Source organism: Megalobrama amblycephala, linkage group LG1, assembly GCF_018812025.1.
Source record: "Megalobrama amblycephala isolate DHTTF-2021 linkage group LG1, ASM1881202v1, whole genome shotgun sequence".
NCBI classification, from domain to species: Eukaryota; Metazoa; Chordata; class Actinopteri; order Cypriniformes; family Xenocyprididae; genus Megalobrama; species Megalobrama amblycephala.
In genome coordinates this window covers 44,357,140-44,376,710 of record NC_063044.1, presented here as the reverse complement: position 1 = coordinate 44,376,710, position 19,571 = coordinate 44,357,140, and the positions used below count along the sequence as shown (strand labels likewise).

At 41.2% G+C, this 19,571-nt stretch overlaps 2 protein-coding genes across 2 annotated transcripts; both read left to right on the top strand.

Annotated features, from left to right (window-relative positions):
• The first annotated feature begins 2,245 nt into the window (after positions 1-2,245).
• LOC125268346 (nicotinamide riboside kinase 1-like) lies at positions 2,246-10,667 on the top strand. The gene is made up of 9 exons (XM_048190504.1): positions 2,246-2,249; positions 2,485-2,527; positions 2,607-2,697; positions 2,809-2,857; positions 7,136-7,251; positions 8,486-8,634; positions 8,725-8,831; positions 8,930-9,026; positions 9,113-10,667. The coding sequence occupies exons 1-9, from the start codon at positions 2,246-2,248 to the stop codon at positions 9,132-9,134; spliced, it is 678 nt and encodes a 225-aa protein (XP_048046461.1). The 3' UTR covers positions 9,135-10,667.
• A 5,437-nt stretch (positions 10,668-16,104) lies between these two features.
• Positions 16,105-19,266, top strand: LOC125271045. The gene is made up of 4 exons (XM_048194988.1): positions 16,105-16,413; positions 17,261-17,569; positions 18,184-18,329; positions 18,569-19,266. The coding sequence occupies exons 1-4, from the start codon at positions 16,344-16,346 to the stop codon at positions 18,656-18,658; spliced, it is 615 nt and encodes a 204-aa protein (XP_048050945.1). The 5' UTR covers positions 16,105-16,343; the 3' UTR covers positions 18,659-19,266.
• Positions 19,267-19,571: the final 305 nt, after the last annotated feature.

The following is a 19,571-nucleotide window of genomic DNA, read 5'->3' as shown; positions in this document are numbered from 1 at the left end:
CACAAAGGCGAGCTGCACGATTAATCTTTAAAAGATTGCGTTCTCGATTTCATCATCCACATGATCTAATTCATCAATTTGCGATAAAATGGCGACATTCAATTGTACGTTCGCGCTGCCGTTGATCTAGAGAGAGCAGTTGTCATGTGTAGATAAACAGCTTCACAAACAATCTTGTCAAACACACAGTATCATTCTGTTACAAATATTTAAATTATCACAGAAGCATACAAAATTGTATTATTCAGATAAACGATGATGTCTACTTTACCGATCAAAATAGTATAAATCAGTTTTTGAAAGTGTTTCTAATAACAACCATTTCGATTGCATTGTTATGCCACTAGGTAGCAACAAATTACTGTTAAAAAAGTATTTATCACTGAATCATTCTTTTAGAAACAAGTGAAGTCTTTATCTTCACCTGTCTGGATCTACATGTGTGTTCAAGCATCTTATTTGTGTTAAATTTGTGGTAACACTTTACAATAAGGTTAATTTGTTAATATTTGATGTTAGTTAATAAAAATGCAGCTATTCATAGTTTGTTCATTTTACTTCCCAACTCTTGAGAATGTTAGAAAAAATAATAGGTGTTACCTTTGTCAAGGTCCATCTGGTGCAATTATTTTATTTTGTAAAGGGGAGTTTTAGATCATTTGACCCATCTCATACTATACCTCATACCTCTAAACAACAGTTATGGTTAGAGGATAAAGGAAAGAGGACGGGATATGACATGGTTCATTTGTACATAATTGTAATGTTCAATCATTGTTTAACACTTATGGGACTTCTTTTTTTTTTTCTTTAATATTGCAATAAATATCGTATTGTGGACTTCATATCGAGGTATAATATCGTGAGATTTGATATTGTTATATCCCTAGTATTCAGTAAAAATTGCTTCCTCTTCTTCTTGTGAGAGTTGCGGTAGCCTGGACGCATCAAAGGCGTATTACTGCCCTCCTCAGTCCATTTAAAGAACTCTGCCTAATGGGTTAAATCCTATTATAAAGACCAGTGTGGTGTGAAAAACATATAACAACCTTTGTTTCTTAAAGTTCCATTTTTTAGAATTTTGGCTAACGTTCCAGAAACATCGTGGGCATGTCCTCAAAAGACATTGCTAGTTTATCCCATGGAGAATGTTGTAGAGACGTCCTCTGGTCTTCAGATAACTTTACAGATAATCACATTACATTTATTACCTTTAAGATATATGCCATTTGGATATTATATGGGAAATTGACTTAATTCATTTATAATTTTAAATTAATCAAAGTTGTCATCATTTTATCTTGGAGAAACTATATAAAATATTTGCCAGCAAAATAACAAAACAAATTTTACTTAACGAATGGTGAGTATTCATAATGTCTTATGTTTGTGAATGAAAGGGATGTATTGATTGGAGGCACGCACAAGACAAATTTAAACGGTTAGTTCACCCAAAAATGAAATTTCTGTCATTAAGTACTCACCCTCATGTTGTTCCAAACTGTAAGACCTTCGTTCATCTTCAGAACACAAATTAAGATGTTTTTGATGAAATCCGAGAGGTATCTGAACCACACATAGGCAGCAATGTAATTGCAACTTCTAAGGCCCAGAAAGGTAGTAAAGACATTGTTATAATAGTCCATGTGCAGGAGCACAGCTGTGAGGGTGCTGGGATTAAGCTTTTGGTGCTCTAAATGAGTACAGGGTAAGGCTAGGCACTAGGCAGGCCAGGAACCTAGACTATGTTTTTTGGCCAGGGCATGGTGTAGGCACTACCAATTGGGCACTACCAATCCAAGTGCAGTCTATATATATATATTGTACAAAAAAATGAACAATATAAAACAACTGTTTTATCCAAGCACAAACTACATGAAAATGTGCATCCCAAATGTCTTTAGAATAAAAATGGGTTCTTATAATTTTTGAATCTCTGCATATTTTTAAAAACCACTCATACTGCATGCAGTAGTGATGGGCAAGTGAAGCCCCACGAAGCACTGAGGCTTTCCCCTCATTGTTCCGGGAAAGCTTCGAGATTGTAGAAAACAGCGCCATCTGGTGTTTGTTAAAAATAAAGCAGCCAAAACCCTGTGAAAGAAGCTTCTTCGGATGAAGCAGCCAGTATGCCAGTATGAATATCAATATGATGTAATAGAAGAATAATGTACACATAGCCTATATGAATTGCATGGCATATATTTTTTATTTTAAATAATTTATCTTCACATTACTTGTATAAATGGGTATTTAAAAATGTAATTGAATAAGTCTGAATGGGTTCGAACTTTCCGACACGCACAGTGAATCGCGCACGTGATTGGACAAAGTGAGGTTTGTTATTGGTCACGTGATTTCTACGTTACACACAAGCCTCTGGCACGCCCATTTATGCTCATGGCACATGCTCCGAAGCCTCGGTTCAAATGTCACATCACTAGCGTGCAGCTGACTTCTTAAAAAAGTTGTAATAAAACTAAGAAAAAGTCTGTAAACTGAGAAAAGTAATAATAGGAATTGGTGGGTGAGTAAACCAAACGCTATAAGGTTGTGTTTTCCCATGTCCAGTCCTATCATATATGAATTATGAACTGATGTGACAGGAGGACAACCGGAGGAAAGACCACTCTGAGTAAAAGCCTTCAGGAGCTTCTGTGTAATAGCTGTGTTATTTCTCAAGACAGCTTTTTCAAGGTACCACACCCACTTTATATCTTAATTAATTTGTCATTCTTTATCTAAGTAGGTCACTTAGACCAAAGCATGTAGCTGACGAATCTGAATTAATTTGTGTCTTTTTCTCAGGATGACTCAGTGGTCCCTACTGATATCAATGGCTTTAAGCAGTATGACAGTAAGAACAGTTCTCTTATTTACTTCTCAGCTTTGCTTTTGTACATGCCAATTGTCTTATTTTGCTATTACAGTGTCATGCAGTGGCGTTCTGAAATGAGGAGGCAAACAATGACCTCAGTTTTTAATTTATAATTTTTTTTTTTTAATATAAATCAAATGCAAATTTATGTCCATTACTTTTTTTTCTTATGTCCATTACTTCTAACATTTTCAGTTGTTAAGAGTCTTAAAGTCCCCATGAAATCAAAATCAAGTTTTTTATAGGGTGTAACCAGTGGCGTAGCGTCTGGGCATGAAAGGTATGCACGTGCATATGGGCCCGGGCGGATTGGGGGCCCGATACGGCCTACCCCAAAGTAGGCTATAGCCTACTTAGGGTGTCCGCGCACTGTCCGCATCATGAAATTTTCGTCATTAGGAGTGTTCGCGGACGACCGCACTACCAATCCACATGCAGTCCAATTTTTGTGATGGCACGGACAATGTGTGTGTACTGTACAACAGCCCATGCTATACAATAGAGTGAATTGAGTGCTTGAAAACAGAAGTTCACTAGATAGTGCGCAGCGCACACGCCGAACACGTCTTTCTGCAGCTAAATACTTTCAAAGGCTCGCATGCGCGTCTGTGCGCGCGACAGAACCCGTGTACATGTTCCGAAAAAGAAGTATAATAGAAATAATGTTGTCAATAACTTTCTATAGTCTATGTTAAATATACTGAAAATCATTAAGAATCTTAATAAATGGACCATAAAATGGTCAGTGCCATGTCTTAGCGATGATCTATTGTATTTGACCAGTATTCGCTTTCTGAAAACTTGTGCATGCAGTAATGTAAGTAGTACAGAATTTTAAATGAGTCATTTTAGTTTTCTGAAAAAACATCTACGTCTGCACATCTTAAGATACTGCACAATATGTGAATAAATGTAACGGGTACACTCGTTGGGGTGGATACTCTTTATTCAACGAAATAAAATGCACATAAAACGTGATGGAAAAATATTTAGAGAAGAAACTTATAGTAAATTTATTAGGAATAAAACGTGCATTAAAAAAAAACAGAATAATTAATTCATAACTGGAATAATCTTCGGACTCATCGCATCTGAAATGATGCTATGGTCATTCTGAAATTCCAAAGCAAGAGTCGTATCTGTCTAATTCAAACGTAGACTCTGTTGAAAAGCCGTTTTATCATTCCTATAAATGTTTTTACCATTCCTGTCTGCATGTTAGTGATAATATCTTATTTATATTAAAGTCCCCCCCCCCCAAACAACCAAGGGGGGCCATAGACTGTAAAAGAGGGGGGCCCGTAAAAAGATTTGCATATGGGCCCGGTGCTGACTTGCTACGCCACTGGGTGTAACCATAGGTGCCGATTTATGTTTTTGCCCATGGGTGCCCAGTGCCCCCCCCATTACATCCATATTATATTCCTGATAAATCTGCGTTCAGTTTTCCCATTCCTTAATGGTCTCGTGCCACAATTTTTGTTAATAGAGTCAGAGGTTCAGCTGTGCTCTAATTATCAGTGGTTCGAATCTGCCCTCATATAATTTTTTTCCTTATAAAGTTCAAAGAAGTTCATTAAAGTTTGTATATCAAGAGCAGGGACATGTTTGTGTGCATCCCTGGAAAGAAAAGTCAAGCGATAGATTGACGCACATGTCTGAAGACTAACTTACACGAGCCACAACGTTCCTCAGCATGATTTCAAAAACAACATGTTTCAACGCTAGTTCGCGTTGATTTATTTATCTCAAATCAACGTTAACTGGATGTTTTATTTGTATTATATCCATGCAGCAAGATGACAATTTTGACCCAAAAGCACATTCTTTTCACGAGTGTTGTCGCGAGTCTCTCGCTGTTGCTTATATCTGATGCAAGGAGATTTTAAGCGCGCGCATGTATCTGATCGAGAGTAGAGCATAGACTGTAAAAAAAGATGAACGATGCGACGGCGCTTCCTTCCATTGTAATGAACTGAAAGGGTTAGTTCACCCAAAAATGAAGTTTCTGTCATTTTTTACTCACCCTCATGTCGTTCCACACCCATAAGACCTTTGTTAATCTTCAGAACACAAATGAAGATATTTTTGATTAAATCCGATGGCTCCGTGAGGCCTCCATAGCCAGCAATGACATTTCCTCTCTCAAGATCCATTAATGTACTAAAAAACATATTTAAATCGGTTCATGTGAGTACAGTGGTTCAATATTAATAGTATAAAGCAACAAGAATATTTTTGGTGCACCAAAAATACAAAATAGCGACTTATATAGTGACGCCCTCTCCATTCGTTTGAATTTATGACCTGTACTGCATCCAGCCACCAGGGGGCGATCAAAGAGAACGCAGCTTCACTTTTCAGGACGTATGAGGCACACCTGGGAGCAGAGCCATTTCTTGGATGCGCTCTCGACGTTTGTCATTTATTTCTTTCCAAAGCGCTTGCGCTCCCGTGGTGTCGGTCGTTGCGATGCAACCATGAACCGCACTCTCCAAGAGGAAGTTTCAGCAAATTAGCTTTGCATTAGCTTTACTACTAGATATGTTTATGGAGATAAGATATAAAACCACCCTGTACAGCTATGATGAGCTGTTCGGCTGAGATTTTGATGTTTTTTTTTTGGAAAGGCCATAGCTGAACGGTTGGTTCTTGTCACATGACCTGCGCTTGGGCATTCTGAAAAGTTGAGAATTTTTCATCTCGATGCGCCTGGAAAACGCACCGCATGCGCATCGCGACCACGTTGCTTCAATTATGAGCGCACCTTCCGCGTGGCTATTTGAAATAACTGACTTGCATTTGGAAAAGATGCAATATGTGAACAGAACTTCTTAAAGCAAAGCATCACAAGCACGTTTTGCTTTTCTGTGAGCTCAGCTGTTGCTGTGGTACTGCGGTGAAAGAAAGCCACGACTTTTCTCACGCAATCAATCAAGAGACTGACACGAGAAACATTTAAACCTGCTTGCAAAATTCGATGTGTGCCCGAAACACTTACAGAACTAGAGAGTTGATTGAGACACACCCTTAAAGTCCACGTGAACCGGAAGTTGCAAACGTCTTTTCTCCAGTGCTGTGACGTATTTCCAAGTGAAACGGAATATTGAATAGAGGGCAGAGTTTTACTTAAGCACTTGTCCCCTCCATCTCTCGCTCACAGCAGACTGACCTCACAGTTGGAGGGGAGTGGTTTAAAGCCGCGCACACACTTAACGATTGTAAGGCCGATTATGAATGTAAATTGATACTTATGACTGATCGCGCTCAAACGCGTCCAGTTGCGTTCAGTCTGCGATTACAGTTGGTGTTCAAATTCCATGTGTAAGTATATAAATCTGCTTCAGTCGCAGGAAACAATCGCTGTGTGTTGAGCACAGTCTTAGAATGTTTTAGCTAGTCATTAAATGTGTGCCCGGCTTAAGCGATTTCAACCCAAGCTGTCAAACTGATGTCATCAGAGTAGGGGCCCCATTGCAGAGGGGAGGAGCATTTTCAGATTTTGATTAAATATGAAATAATTTTTTTGTGTGGATTGAATTGCACGGATGAATTGTTCACCACAAAACTAGCAATTTGATCTAACAAAATAAATAAGGTCAATTTTGATTTCATGTGTAATTTAAATATGCGGTGACAACCCGGCTCTCTCACTGCCACCTCCATGTTGCGTGCCTTGTCAATAACACCAGCAGTACTATGAGGAGCCCTTTCAAGCGGCTATATTAGTTCCAGCGGGTGATTAAAAAAGTGGGTGAGTCTGAAGCATGAAACTTTCCATTCCCAACTTTCCAGTCATCCTGTCAACCAATAAGATTAGATTATTAGTATGGTGTAGTCTGTAGTGCCTTCTTTTGTGGCCAGTATAGCATTAATTAGCCTTGGGAATGACAGATAGTCTTGCACAGTGTCCAGAGGGATTTTAAACCATTCCTTTTCCAGAACAGTAGCCAGGTCACTGTGTGGTGCAGGTGGAGGAAAACGTTTTCTGACTTGCTCTCACCAAAATGCCCAAAACTATTTAGATCTGGTGACACTGCAGGCCATGGGAGATGTGCAACTTCACTTTCATGTTCATCAAACCATTCTATCACAAGTTTTGCTGTGTGTATTGGTGTATTATCATGCTGATACATGGCACCCCCTTCAGGGTACAGTGTTTGAACCATTAGGTGCACCTGGTCCTCCAGAATGGTTCGGTAGCCTTTGGCAGTGACATGCCCATCAAGCACATTAAGGAATGCCATGATATTGCAGCCCAATCCATCAATGATCTACCCGTGCTTCACTCTGTGCACGTAACAGCCTCTTTGGGGCTTCTCCACACCGTAACTCCCACGGATGTGGGAAAGTCAGTGAAGCTGGACTCATCAGTAAACAATAAATGTTTCACATTCTCCACAGCCCAAGATTTGCACTGTTGCACCATTGAACATTTGCCATTGGCACAAGTGACCAAAGGTTTGGTTATAGCAGCCCGACCATGAATATTGACTCCCGATGAACAGTTTTGGTGGAAACAGGAGAGTCGAGGCGCACATTTAATTCTGCAGTGAGTTGGACTGGTGTGGTTGTGTTTTTTTGGAGACAATCCTGGTTAGTACCTGGACATGCCTTTCAGACAGCTTCTTCATGCGTTAACAGTTATATATGTTGAATGTGGTTCGTCCTACGTGGTGTATGCCGACATTACCCTGTATACCATAGCTCTCGATACACCACAAAGACTTGCTGTTTTGGTCACAGATGAGCCAGTGAGATGTGCACCAACAATTTGTCCTCTTTTGAACACTGACATGTCTCCCATTATTGTTGTGTGAATTGCAATAGTTGCTATTGCTCTGCTAATTCAACCTTTGCACTCTGCTCTTACTGATGGAATGTAAATCTGTGAAGATTGGCCACCAGGCCGCGCATATACACTGCATTCCAGATTATTATGCAAGTGACATAACAATAGGATTTCAGTACAATAAACATTCAAATAAAACCATTTAAAAATGAGTCTTCATGTATTTCTACACCCACTGTAATTGTTTCTCTTTGTGAGCTTTGGATAGGGGTGGCTGAAATGCAGCTTTATGCACAAATGCCAGCCAGCATGGAATGCTTCCAGAGACTCCAGCAGCTTCAAATACCTATTTGTTGATCAACAGTGGCTTTTTTATGGCTGCCCTTTAAATACAATTAATTTATTTGATAGAAACTTTCTTTAATAAGCCTTTATCTGAGCGAGTTCTTCTGTGCTCTTGCTTGAGAACTGTGACAACCTCTTTAAAGGGATAGTTCACCCAAAAATGAAAATTTGATGTTTATCTGCTTACCCCCTGCGCATCCAAGATGTAGGTGTCTTTGTTTCTTCAGTAGATCACAAATGATGATTTTTAACTGCAACCGCTGCCGTCTGTCAGTGGTATAATGCAAGTCAGCGGGAACTTGGACTATAAGAGTAAATAAAACACGACAGACAAATCCAAATTAAACCCTGTGGCTCATGACGACACATTGATGTCTTAAGACACGAAACGGTTTGTGTGAGAAACCGAACAGTATTTATATAATTTTTTTACCTCTAATACACCACTATGTCCAACTGCATTCATCACTCGATTCGTTTGGTCTGATCGTGCTCTGACAGCGGCAGTGATGTCTCGCGCATATACTTCAATGAGAGCGAGACATCACTGCCGTAATAGCTTGTTCAACAAGAAGTACTTCCTGCAGATCCCTTATGAGACATGCAAAGAGAGAAGAAGGTAGGAATGAGACTCCTGTTAGAAGAGTGGTTTGATGAACATCAGTGTTTTTGACTGAGACTGTCACCTTCATCTCTTTCTAATTTATAGCTCAAGAGTCTATGTGCCTCCAGATCCACCAGGCTACTTTGATGGGTATGTTTGGCCCATGTACCTGAAAAACAGAAAAGCGACAGAAGAAGCTGTAAATGACATAGGTACTGTGTTATTTTAAAGCTCAGTAAGCACAGTGAGTTAATTTGCTCTTGTGGTGAATTGTGTGTGGCTGAAAGTCTCGAGAGTGCACTTTATACAGTGTTTCTGGATGGCACACAGAAGAGAGAGACGTTGCTCTCAACAGTTCTTGCAGACATTCAGGAAATGCTTATGGTTACACAGAGATTAGTTATTACGTGAGTAATTCAGCACTAATATCGCAGCAATTATGATCATTTTGCAATTAACATCATTTCTTTCTCTCTTTGAATTTAATTCCTAGATCGCGAGGACCAACAAGCTGACTGTTTCAGGAAGTGTACTATGAATACATTGTGTTTATCAGAGCATTCATCAATGTCTTATTTCTCTTTCTCATTAAAGTGCATTTTGCCACAAACTGTGACTGTCATACAACAATCACATTCATTAAGCAAAACATGGTCAGGTCAAAGTGTCTAAATTTTTGGTTCCAAATTTTTACACTAGTAAAATATATCAAAAATATAAAAAATGTCTAAATTATTTTTGGTTTGACTGTACATCATACACCTGTTATATTGCCAAATCTACCCCATTTTTAGCCTATTAGCCTATTTTTTTCCCCTGCATGTCATGTGCGGGGCTCCGTCCTTATGGATTTGCCCGTGGTTTGTCTTAAAGCATATTAAAAACACAAACACCATTAAACTTGATTTTCACCACAGGGGGACTTTAATAAAGACATAAAGATAATCCAGTTGAATCTATTCATTTAATTCAAGTCTTCTAAAGACACAATCGTGCTATATATGATGAATAGATATAATTTATTCACAATAAACAATGCACATGCATAGAGAGCATCAAACATGGTATACGGAAGCTCACCCATGCTTGTTTGATTTGCTAGAACAAACCTCACTGGTCAACTTCATGCAAGTGCGTTTGAGCTTCCAAGGTTTGTGAGCCAGTCTTTTGTAGGGTCTGTGGCCTTCTTGTTGGGATGAAGGTTCTTTGAAAGATCCAAAACAACCCAAAGCGCTATTGTACAGTCCAGATGACAAGTGCTTGACAAGGATGTGCTGTTAAGTTGACCCTGATTTGAATCTGTGGTGGCCTATACGTGAACTTGAATCTCTTTGATGATTAATGTTTTGCTTCCTGTCCTGCTGCTTTATAGTGACTGCATAACTGTTAGCTGAAGTCAGATAACATAAATGCATAAGGCCTCAGAACTGTTGTAACTCTGATGTCTGCTGATATTAAAGGTACTTTATGTAACTTTTTTTGTTCAAAATTATCAAAATTTAAACAATGACTGAATACATCACCAATCCTTCTTGATTCTCTCTATGGTAAGCCTATTATAAGCATTTATATTTTAGACCATACGGGATGGTTTTTATGGGAAATTGCATACATATGTCACTCGCCTGTATGTGTCTCCTCATATCCGTAGAGAAAAGTTGCTCCAGCTACATTGACGCTTGTGATTTTGTTTTTAAAAATATTTTGAACGTGACAGAGCTCGTAATAAAACAATCTGGCTTGGTTTTTTGGAGATGGCAAGAACAGGGATTTGAAATCTTGTAAAACAGATGCTGTTTTTTTTTTTTTTTTGTTAGGTGAGTTAGGTATTTTATTGAACTAGGGTGACCAGATGTCCCGAAAAACTTGGGACAGTCCCGAAATCGTACTCGGTTACTAACGTAACCTCGGTTCCCTGAGATACGGAACGAGTACTGCGTATGGGGGAAAGGTCTCCTTTTTCCCCGTTACTGAAGCCTTTTTCAATAACGCAGTGTAACTGCATCATCATTGTTTCACTCATAGACAACTTGTTGAACCAATGACGGCGCGGCATAGCTGCGCGGCCTATGGCGACAAAGCCCGCGAATATTCCCGCTGAAATGGGCGGGGTAGGGCTATATAAGCAGGTGCTTCGCCATAGGATTTCAGGTCATTCGACTGAAGCGAGGACACTGAAGCCGCAGCCTCGTGGCATGGCATGTAACGCAGTACTCGTTCCGTATCTCAGGGAACCGTTAGTAACCGAGTACGTTCCCTTTCGATACTTCACTCGTACTGTGTATGGGGAACGAATACCAACCGCGCTGTGCCACGGCAGGGAGCGACTGGACTTGTCTTGGACACCGCGAGGGAACCAGAGGACAAGTGAGAAGGCTGGAGCCGTCGAACCCTCGTTACAATACCAAAAGGGGAGTTAACTCCCAGATTGGCATGAAGCGGAGCTCGATAGAGGCTGCTGGATCATACCGAGAGGACCCAAGCTTGTAAGGTCGGGATGTCCAAATGATAAAATTTGACAAAAGTGGACGGCGAGGACCAGCCGGCCGCCTCACAGATGTCTTTAATCGAAACTCCACTAGACCAGGCCCAAGAGGAAGCCATTCCTCTAGTGGAATGGGCTCTAACTCCTATGGGGCAGTTGAGGCCCATAGAGGAGTAACAAAGAGTAATAGCGTCGACTATCCAAAGCGCAAGACGTTGCTTTGAGACCGAAGACCCTATGGTGCGGCCACCAAAGCAGCTAAAGAGCTGATCGGATTGCCGGAAAGGCTGTGATCGCTCAACGTAAGTCCTTAATGCCCTGACGGGGCAGAGCAATTCCAGCTCTCGCTCATCCAACGAGGGAGGAAGCGCTGAGAGGGAAATGACCTGTGCTCTGAATGGAGTTGATCGGATTGCCGGAAAGGCTGTGATCGCTCAGCGTAAGTCCTTAATGCCCTGACGGGGCAGAGCAATTCCAGCTCTCGCTCATCCAACGAGGGAGGAAGCGCTGAGAGGGAAATGACCTGTGCTCTGAATGGAGTTGAGAGCACCTTAGGGACGTAGCCATGCCTAGGTTTCAAAATGACCTTGGAGTCGTTGGGCCCAAACTCAAGGCATGCAGGGGTCACGGAGAGTATGTATGACACCACTGTCATGCTGTCCGACTGGACTTAAGACGTGGCGTCCCGTCAGGTGTGCCTAAAACGCGTGAAGGGCTCGAATCACTGCCAACATCTCGAGGCAGTTGATGTGCAGATGGCTTTCTTTGTGAGACCATGAGCCGAAGGCCGGTCTGCCCTTGCAAAGAGCACCCCAACCTGTGTTGGATGCATCTGTTGAGAGCACCGTCCTTCTGGACACCGCCTGTAGGGGTACACCTTGACTGAACCATACAGGGTTCATCCAGGGTTTCAGAGCTGTCAAACAGGCCTGATTGACCCTGAGATGCAGGCGGCGTGCCGCCAGGCGTGAGGAGGGACCTGGAACTTCAACCAGTATTGCAGAGGCCGCATCCGAAGAAGGCCGAGCTGCAGAACCTCCTCTGGAAGTACTTCAGAGGGAGATAGGCTCTGTTCCTGACCGATGCCGCGAGCTGCTGAATGGCCAGAGCGCGCTCTGACGATACTACAGCCGTCATATGGGCTGAGTCGAAGACTGCACCCAGGAACATTTTGCGTTGGATGGGGAGCAGTGAGCTCTTGGCAAAGTTGACCCTGAGACCCAGGCACTCCATGTGGCTGAGTAGCACGGATCTGTGATACTCCAGCTCGACTGGGCTAGGATGAGCCAGTCGTGGAGATAATTGAGAACCCGGATTCCCAACTGTCTCAGTGGGGAAAACGCCACGTTCATGCACTTGGTAAAAGTGCGATGAGCTAGGGACAGCCTGAATGGAAGGACCGTATATTGGTAAGCCACACCCTCGAATGCGAATCTCAAGAATCGCCTGTGATGGGGGGCTATCTGGATGTGAAAGTATGCATCTTTCAGGTCCAGCGAGTAGAACCAGTCCCCGGGGCAAACCTGCGTGAGGATCTGCTTCAGCGTTAACATCTTGAACTTGCGTCTCATGAGGGAAAGGTTCAGGAGTCTGAGGTCTAAGATGGGTTTGAGACCACCATCACTCTAGGGGATGAGGAAGTAATGGCTGTAAAAACCCCGACTCGCTCTCTGAGGGGAAGACTATTTCTATAGGCCCCTTCTCTAATAGAGACATCACTTCGGCTCGGAGGACATGAGCGTCGTCCGTGTTTACTGAAGTGGGAAGCACCCCGCCAAAACGCGGGGGTCTGCAAGCAAACTGGAGTGAGTAGCCTTGAGATATTATCCCCAGAACCCACTTGATACTCCGGGGATGGCCTGCCAGGCCCGCGTGACAAGGGGTTGAATGGTGCCGGGTGGCGGGCCGCTGGGAGGGGGCCCGCACACCGGCGAGTTTAGAAATGCTCATGCGTCCTCATGAACGTGGCTTGCGGGGTGAAACCGGCAAACGACACGCTGAGAAACTCAGCAAACAGATATATGCTACTTGGAAAAAATATACATCATGAGTCCCACCTGAGTCAGGGGAGAGCGTCAAGGTATATTCAGCCGAGCGGTGTCGGAAGTGAGACCACTCTTCCTCAATGAACATGGCTTGCAGGGCAGAGCCAGCAAGTCACATGAACAGAGGTCCAGCATAATGAGCATGTTAGTTCCACCGAGCACGAGTGAGCATTGAGCTCGCTTTCAGTGAGCGCATACGTCCTCATGAACATGGCTTGCAGGGGCAGGGCCGGCAAGCGGCACGCAGAGAGACTGGAATAAATATGCTACATCGACTGATATACTGAATATATAAATAACATACACTGTATCAACTGAAATATATATATATATATATATATATATATATATATATATATAGACAGGGGGAGAGCGACATGTTATATTTCTCAATGAATGTGGCTTGCAGGGCGGAACCGGCAAGCAACGCGTAGAGAAACTCAGCACAAACAGCAGAATCAGCTCCATTAATAGAGTATAAAAACATGTTTCTCGCCCGAGTCGGGGGAGAACGTCACGTCATATTTCTCAATCGACGCGGCTTGCGGGGCAGAACTGGCGAACGACGCGCATTAAGATAAGGAAAAATACACTCACACAGATAGAAAATGTATCATGAGTCTCGCCTAAGTCAGGGGAGAGCATCATGTCAAATTCAGCTGAGAGTGAGAGCACGCTCTCGTGCTCCCGAGTGACAGCACGCATCCTCAACGAACGCGGTTTGCGGGGGAGGACCCGGCAAATGAAGCAAAATTTGAAGCAAACGCCAGCGAGAAAGTAGAAAAATAAGCTCTGTACTCACCTGATGGAAGACGGCAGGGGATGAGCTGAATGCTCTCAGATGCTGAAGGCGGCACAAGGGCGGCACGGTGAACAGCTGCTAGAGAGCGAAGATCCGCGGAGCGAGGGGCTCTGAATGTGCCACAGCTGTGGTGCAGCATTGAGGCAACGCCGCCACCGTGAAAACGGTGATTGTAGCTCTTTTAGAAAGCGGTGTTAAGCCGGAAATGCTCTTTAAATGGCGCCGGATGGCGGCAGGAGACGCGCTGAGAGGCGACCGGAAGCGGGAAGCGGGAGGCTCGAGAGCGGCGCTCGAGGCAGCAGTCTGTCTTCGTTCGGCGGTCTCAGTTCAGTCCGCTGCGGGAGCCTCTTCGACGGCAGCGAGAACTTCTCCCAGGCGAGCTTCTTCCAGGTGGCGAAGGCTTCAGCCGAAGGTCAGCGAAGAGCGATATGAAGTCGTTGCTGAAGGAGAGAGAACTGAAATCCTATGGCGAAGCGCCTGCTTATATAGCCCTACCCTGCCCATTTCGGCGGGAATATTCGCGGGCTTTGTCGCCATAGGCCGTGCAGCTATGCCGCGCCGTCATTGGTTCAACAACTTGTCTATGAGTGAACCAATGACGATGCAGTTACACTGCGTTATTGAAAAAAGGTTCAGTAACGGGGAAAAAGGAGACCTTTCCCCATACGCAGTACGAGTGAAGTATCGAAAGGGAACTAAACTGTTGTCCCGAATCCCGAATCTGGCCCTAATTGTCCCGAAAATTATACTAAAGCAAAATCTTGAGTAGTTATTGTCTGATAAACATTAAAAACTGTCTGCGGAGGTTGAGTCGTCCTGCAACCAGCCCCCGCCGGCTGCTCATTGGCTGCAGCATCTTTTTTCTAAGTTCTAAAAAAATACCGTAGACGGCTAGGCGCGAATTTAGATATGCATGCCCTTTTTGTTTTAAGCCTTGATGAAGAGAGCGCAAGTTGCTGCAGCCGCGAGGAGGACAGTGATGCACGCGTAAAGGAGTGATTGATTGTTGGCGGCACTGTGTACTAGGGCTGCACGATTAATCGCATGCTATTCTCACGCGCATTTCGTCAGTAAAGCCGGTTCCCTGATTACCGCTAAATCGCCATCACCTGTTTTTAAACGGAGCGCCTTTTAATAGACGGAGCAGAGTTCACGGACAAGCCACGCAATATCGCGTTCATTATCGCAGGCGATTCATCTGCGATATGAACGCGATATTGCGTGGCTTTTCAGTGACCTACGGCTCCGTCTATTAAATGCCGCTTCATTTGAAAGCAGGTGATGGTGATTTAGCGGTAATCAGGGAACCGGCTTTACTGACGAAATGCGCGTGAGAATAGCATGCGATTAATCGTGCAGCCCTACTGTGTACAAAAAAATGCTTCACTACACAATTATTTTGTTATTTTCGTTTAAGCTTATTAGCGTTAGGCTATACAGAAAGGTCTGATTTACACACTGTTACTTACAACAGTCATTGGTTTTTTTCTTTTCACAATGACATTTGAGTTCATGATTTTAATGTTGTTTTTTTGTGGCAGACTAATGACAGACTGTTTGGTTCAGGTTTGCCCCCCATCCCGTCAGCCCCGACCGCAGACATCCCCCCCCCCCCCCAACTCCCCCGTCCCGAATTTCAGCCATAATCTCTCTCTTTTTTTAGTTATGAGAAAAAACTATATTCTTTCACGCAGTCACCAAAGCCGAAGCACGACCAAAACAATGTTCTTCTGCAAAATACAGGCTGTTTCGTTTTTTAACCACTAGAAGGCTAAAGGTTTCATAGTGTACCTTTAAGTTGAGGTGTATGATTTCTGAATTTGTGAGAATGGTAGGTATTAAAGAAATAGTTCAACCAAAATCTTCGTCATTTCAAACCAGTATAACTTTGTTCTGTGGAACATAAAAGAGGATATATTGAGGAAAGTATTTTTTATGTCCATACTATAGTATTCATTTAGCAGATTGAACTCAATAATGTTTACCAACATTCTTCAAAATATTTTATTTCATACAGGTTAGGAACCACATGAGGTGAGTAAATAATGATAGTTTTTGGCTGAACTATCCCTTTCATATAGCACATGTAGCATTTCTGCATAATGGCCGTTTACTTTTTGCATTTTTCCATTAAATTCTAGCTCATCACCTCAGCTGACAAGTGAAATTAATCAAATGATCGTGTTTTTAACATTTATAAGGGAAACTCTTGGAAATGTTTTTGCTTGGTGTCACTTCAATCGTCTGAGGTTTGCTGACTAAGATGTCAGTGATATCAGTGGTTGTGGGCTGGAACATGTATATATACACTTGCATTGCAGACTGACGTTCATTTTCAGTTTCCTGTGTTTAGATGCAGGACACTGATTAAGATACACTTACTGCAATAATAATGAAGTCTCTGCAAAGCATCTTCTTGTTGTTGGTGGTTCTTTGTTTCTGCAACCTTGTTGCAAGTGCAGGTTAGTGCTTTGTGTTTTTACTGTTATTGTAATTTGTGTGTTGCAAAGTGTTACAGCAGTATTTACATTAGTTTAGATTTGACCTACTTATTTTAGACAGTGCTAAATTTATTTTTTCACTTCATATTTGTGAGTGCATCCAAAATGCCACTTGACAGTTTAAAAACTTTATAATTGTTAACGTGGTTTATAAGAGCATTGCTTAACATTAAATGGACTTTATTTTTTTTATTAAATGGAGAGTAAAATTTCACCTAAAAATGAAAATTCTGTCATCATTTACTCACCCTCATGTCGTTCCAGACCTTTCTTTCTTCTGTGGATCATAAAAGAATGTATTCTGAAGAATGTCTTTTTTGTTGTTGTTGTTATTGGTCCATATTGGACAATGGAAGGCAAAGGTCACCAAAACTGTTTGGTTTGGAACATTCTTGAAAATATTATGTTCCACAGAACAAAGTTCTTAAGACGACATGAAAAACAGTATATATTTTATATTTTTATTTTAATTTTTGGGTGAACTGTCCCTTTAAGGCATAAAAACACGTAAACTATCAACATCAGATGTAGCATTCACCTGATAATTATAAGGAATAAGCAATATTACTCATAACGATAAGAAAATAAGTGGCACACCGCAGATCTTATGAGGTATATTCATCTACACTGTCCAGGTGTTGGTTTTGGTGTCTCATTTAGTGCCAGATTCATCACCATTCAACACATGATTCTTTTGTTTTCTCTCACAAACCTTCATGTCAAACTCCTTTGATGGATGGAATGATCTTGAGTTTGTTTAAACAGATGCTGTGAACTGATCCAGACTGTTTCTTTGAATTATTTTTAGATGTGAGCAAATATAAAGGTGACAATTACACCATTACATGTCCTGCACCTAAAACAGAAGCGCTGGGTGTGTATCTGTACAGCCGACGTTCGGTCAAGCGTGAAGTCTTCTACTATTATTTCAAACCGGACAAATTAACTCTGCATAAGGACTACGAAGATCATGTTAAAGTCAAAAATGACAAGAAGACTCTAACTATAGACATCTTTAATCTACGACCTGAAGACTCTGGGGCTTACTGGTGCACCTGTGTTCTTCTCTCTGGTGTATGTACAATGGAAGAGTCAGGAGTTTTTCTTTTGGTTCAAGGTGGGTAAACATTTCTTCTTCTTTTTTTAATTGAGATTTAATTTTCAGCATGTAATTACAGACAATTTTGAATTCATGATACATGTAGGGATACGTATCATTTAAGATATACACCATTTAAAAGTTTTGGGTAAGTAATTTTTTTTAAAAATACCTTTTTAAGACACCTTCAGTAAGGATGCTTCATGTTGACCAAAGTAACATTGAAAATGTTTCATTTTGAACTTTGTAATTATTGAAAAATCCTGAAAAACGTATATTTACAAAATATATTAAGCTGCACAACTTTTTTTAACATTGATAACAAGAATGTTTCTTGAACAGCAAATCAGCATAAAAATAGAAAACAGTCATGTTAAATTGTAATAATATTTCACAATATTACTGTTTTTACTATATTTTTGATCAAATAAATTCAGCCATGTTTGAGCAAAAGAGGCTTCTTTCTAATACCAAACATTTAAACAGTAGTATTTGTTTTAAGTTATTATTTTTTTTAACTCATTTTGACTTTCATTGTATAATGGTTTGTTAAAAAATGGTCTGTTATAGATTTGAAGCAAGTGATGCTCGAATTTGGCTTTAATGAAGTTTATTTGTATTCTTCTTCATAGATCCGCCAGAGATCATTTCGGCCTCTTCCAAAAGTCCTACAAAGTCCAATGGCATGAATGACTTACTGATACCAGTGACGGCTTTGACAGCTGGCAGTGTGCTCCTACTGTTACTCCTTGTGCTAGGAGTGTGGCTGGTGCCCAAGGTGAATGTCATACACCTGTTTGTAAATCTGAAGATCTTTAGAAACTTTGTAAATGCATTGCACATATCCAAACAGGAAAGTGCTGATTTCAGATTTGTCTGTGAGTGTATTCTTGGTTATCTCCAGCCATATCTTTACAAAATTTTTGTCTATGACCTATTCTTATTTTTTAAGAGGCATTTTCAGAAAATGTGTCTAGGTTAATAAGCAAGTGTGATTGTTCATCTCTTCTGTTCCAGATGAAGAAAGTGTTTAGAAGTAAGAGAGAAGAAGAGAAAAGGTCTGCCAATGGAGTGTACGAGGTGATGACCATTCCCCGAAAGACATGAGACATCCACATAAATAACAAAGCTATTTGACAACCATATAATTTCCTGTTGCTTAGTAAATGTAGTTCCATGGTCAGTGCATGAACAATATATTCAGTGTGATTTCTGTATCATATTATACATGTTGCTGTGACTCATTCAGACCTTCTTTATTGAGTTCAATCTGATCTGAGGTTGGTTTTCTGACAAATTTCTTTTGAAATATTGTAACACATTCAAAGATTCAGGGAAATTGGTTCCTCTCTTCTAAATGTCTTTATTTTATGGTTTTACTAAATTCTCTTCTTATATTCTATGTAAATAAGAGTTATTTTTGTGTATTTTTTCAGCTTTGCATGATAGTTAAAATCCTTTAGCATTAATTGAGAGATTCATTTTGGGCATCCTATGTTTTGATTCTCTTTCTATGCATTTGTGGGTTCTAAATATACATATATTTGTATCTTGTGACTTGTGTAATGCAATCCACTTTGGATGTTGTCCTTAAACGTATATATATGTAAATATTTCGATAACCTCGATGTATATCTTCAGTAATACACACTTAAGTGTTTACAGAAATAATGGCAAATGTATGTCACACTGACAAAACAGGATTTGAAAATGTCCCCTTAGTTTCAGTCTGTTTTTATTTGCCTTGTGGTCTTGGGCTATCTTTGGGGGTTTGCACAATCTGCTTGACAGAGACAAGTCTGCAGACTTCCTTCTGTTGTGTACACATTCATGTCAAGACCCCTTTAAAGGAAATCCGCCTCTCCTTCAGAGAATCTTACCTCTCACTTTAGTCCACCTATGTAGATCTTTTTCAAAGGGCTTTATTCATATCTGAGTGGTGTTTGAAACCTCAAAGTGAAAAAAAAAATGCATTTAGGGGAAAAACTGCTGATAGTCTTACCAGAAACAAGAGGATGTG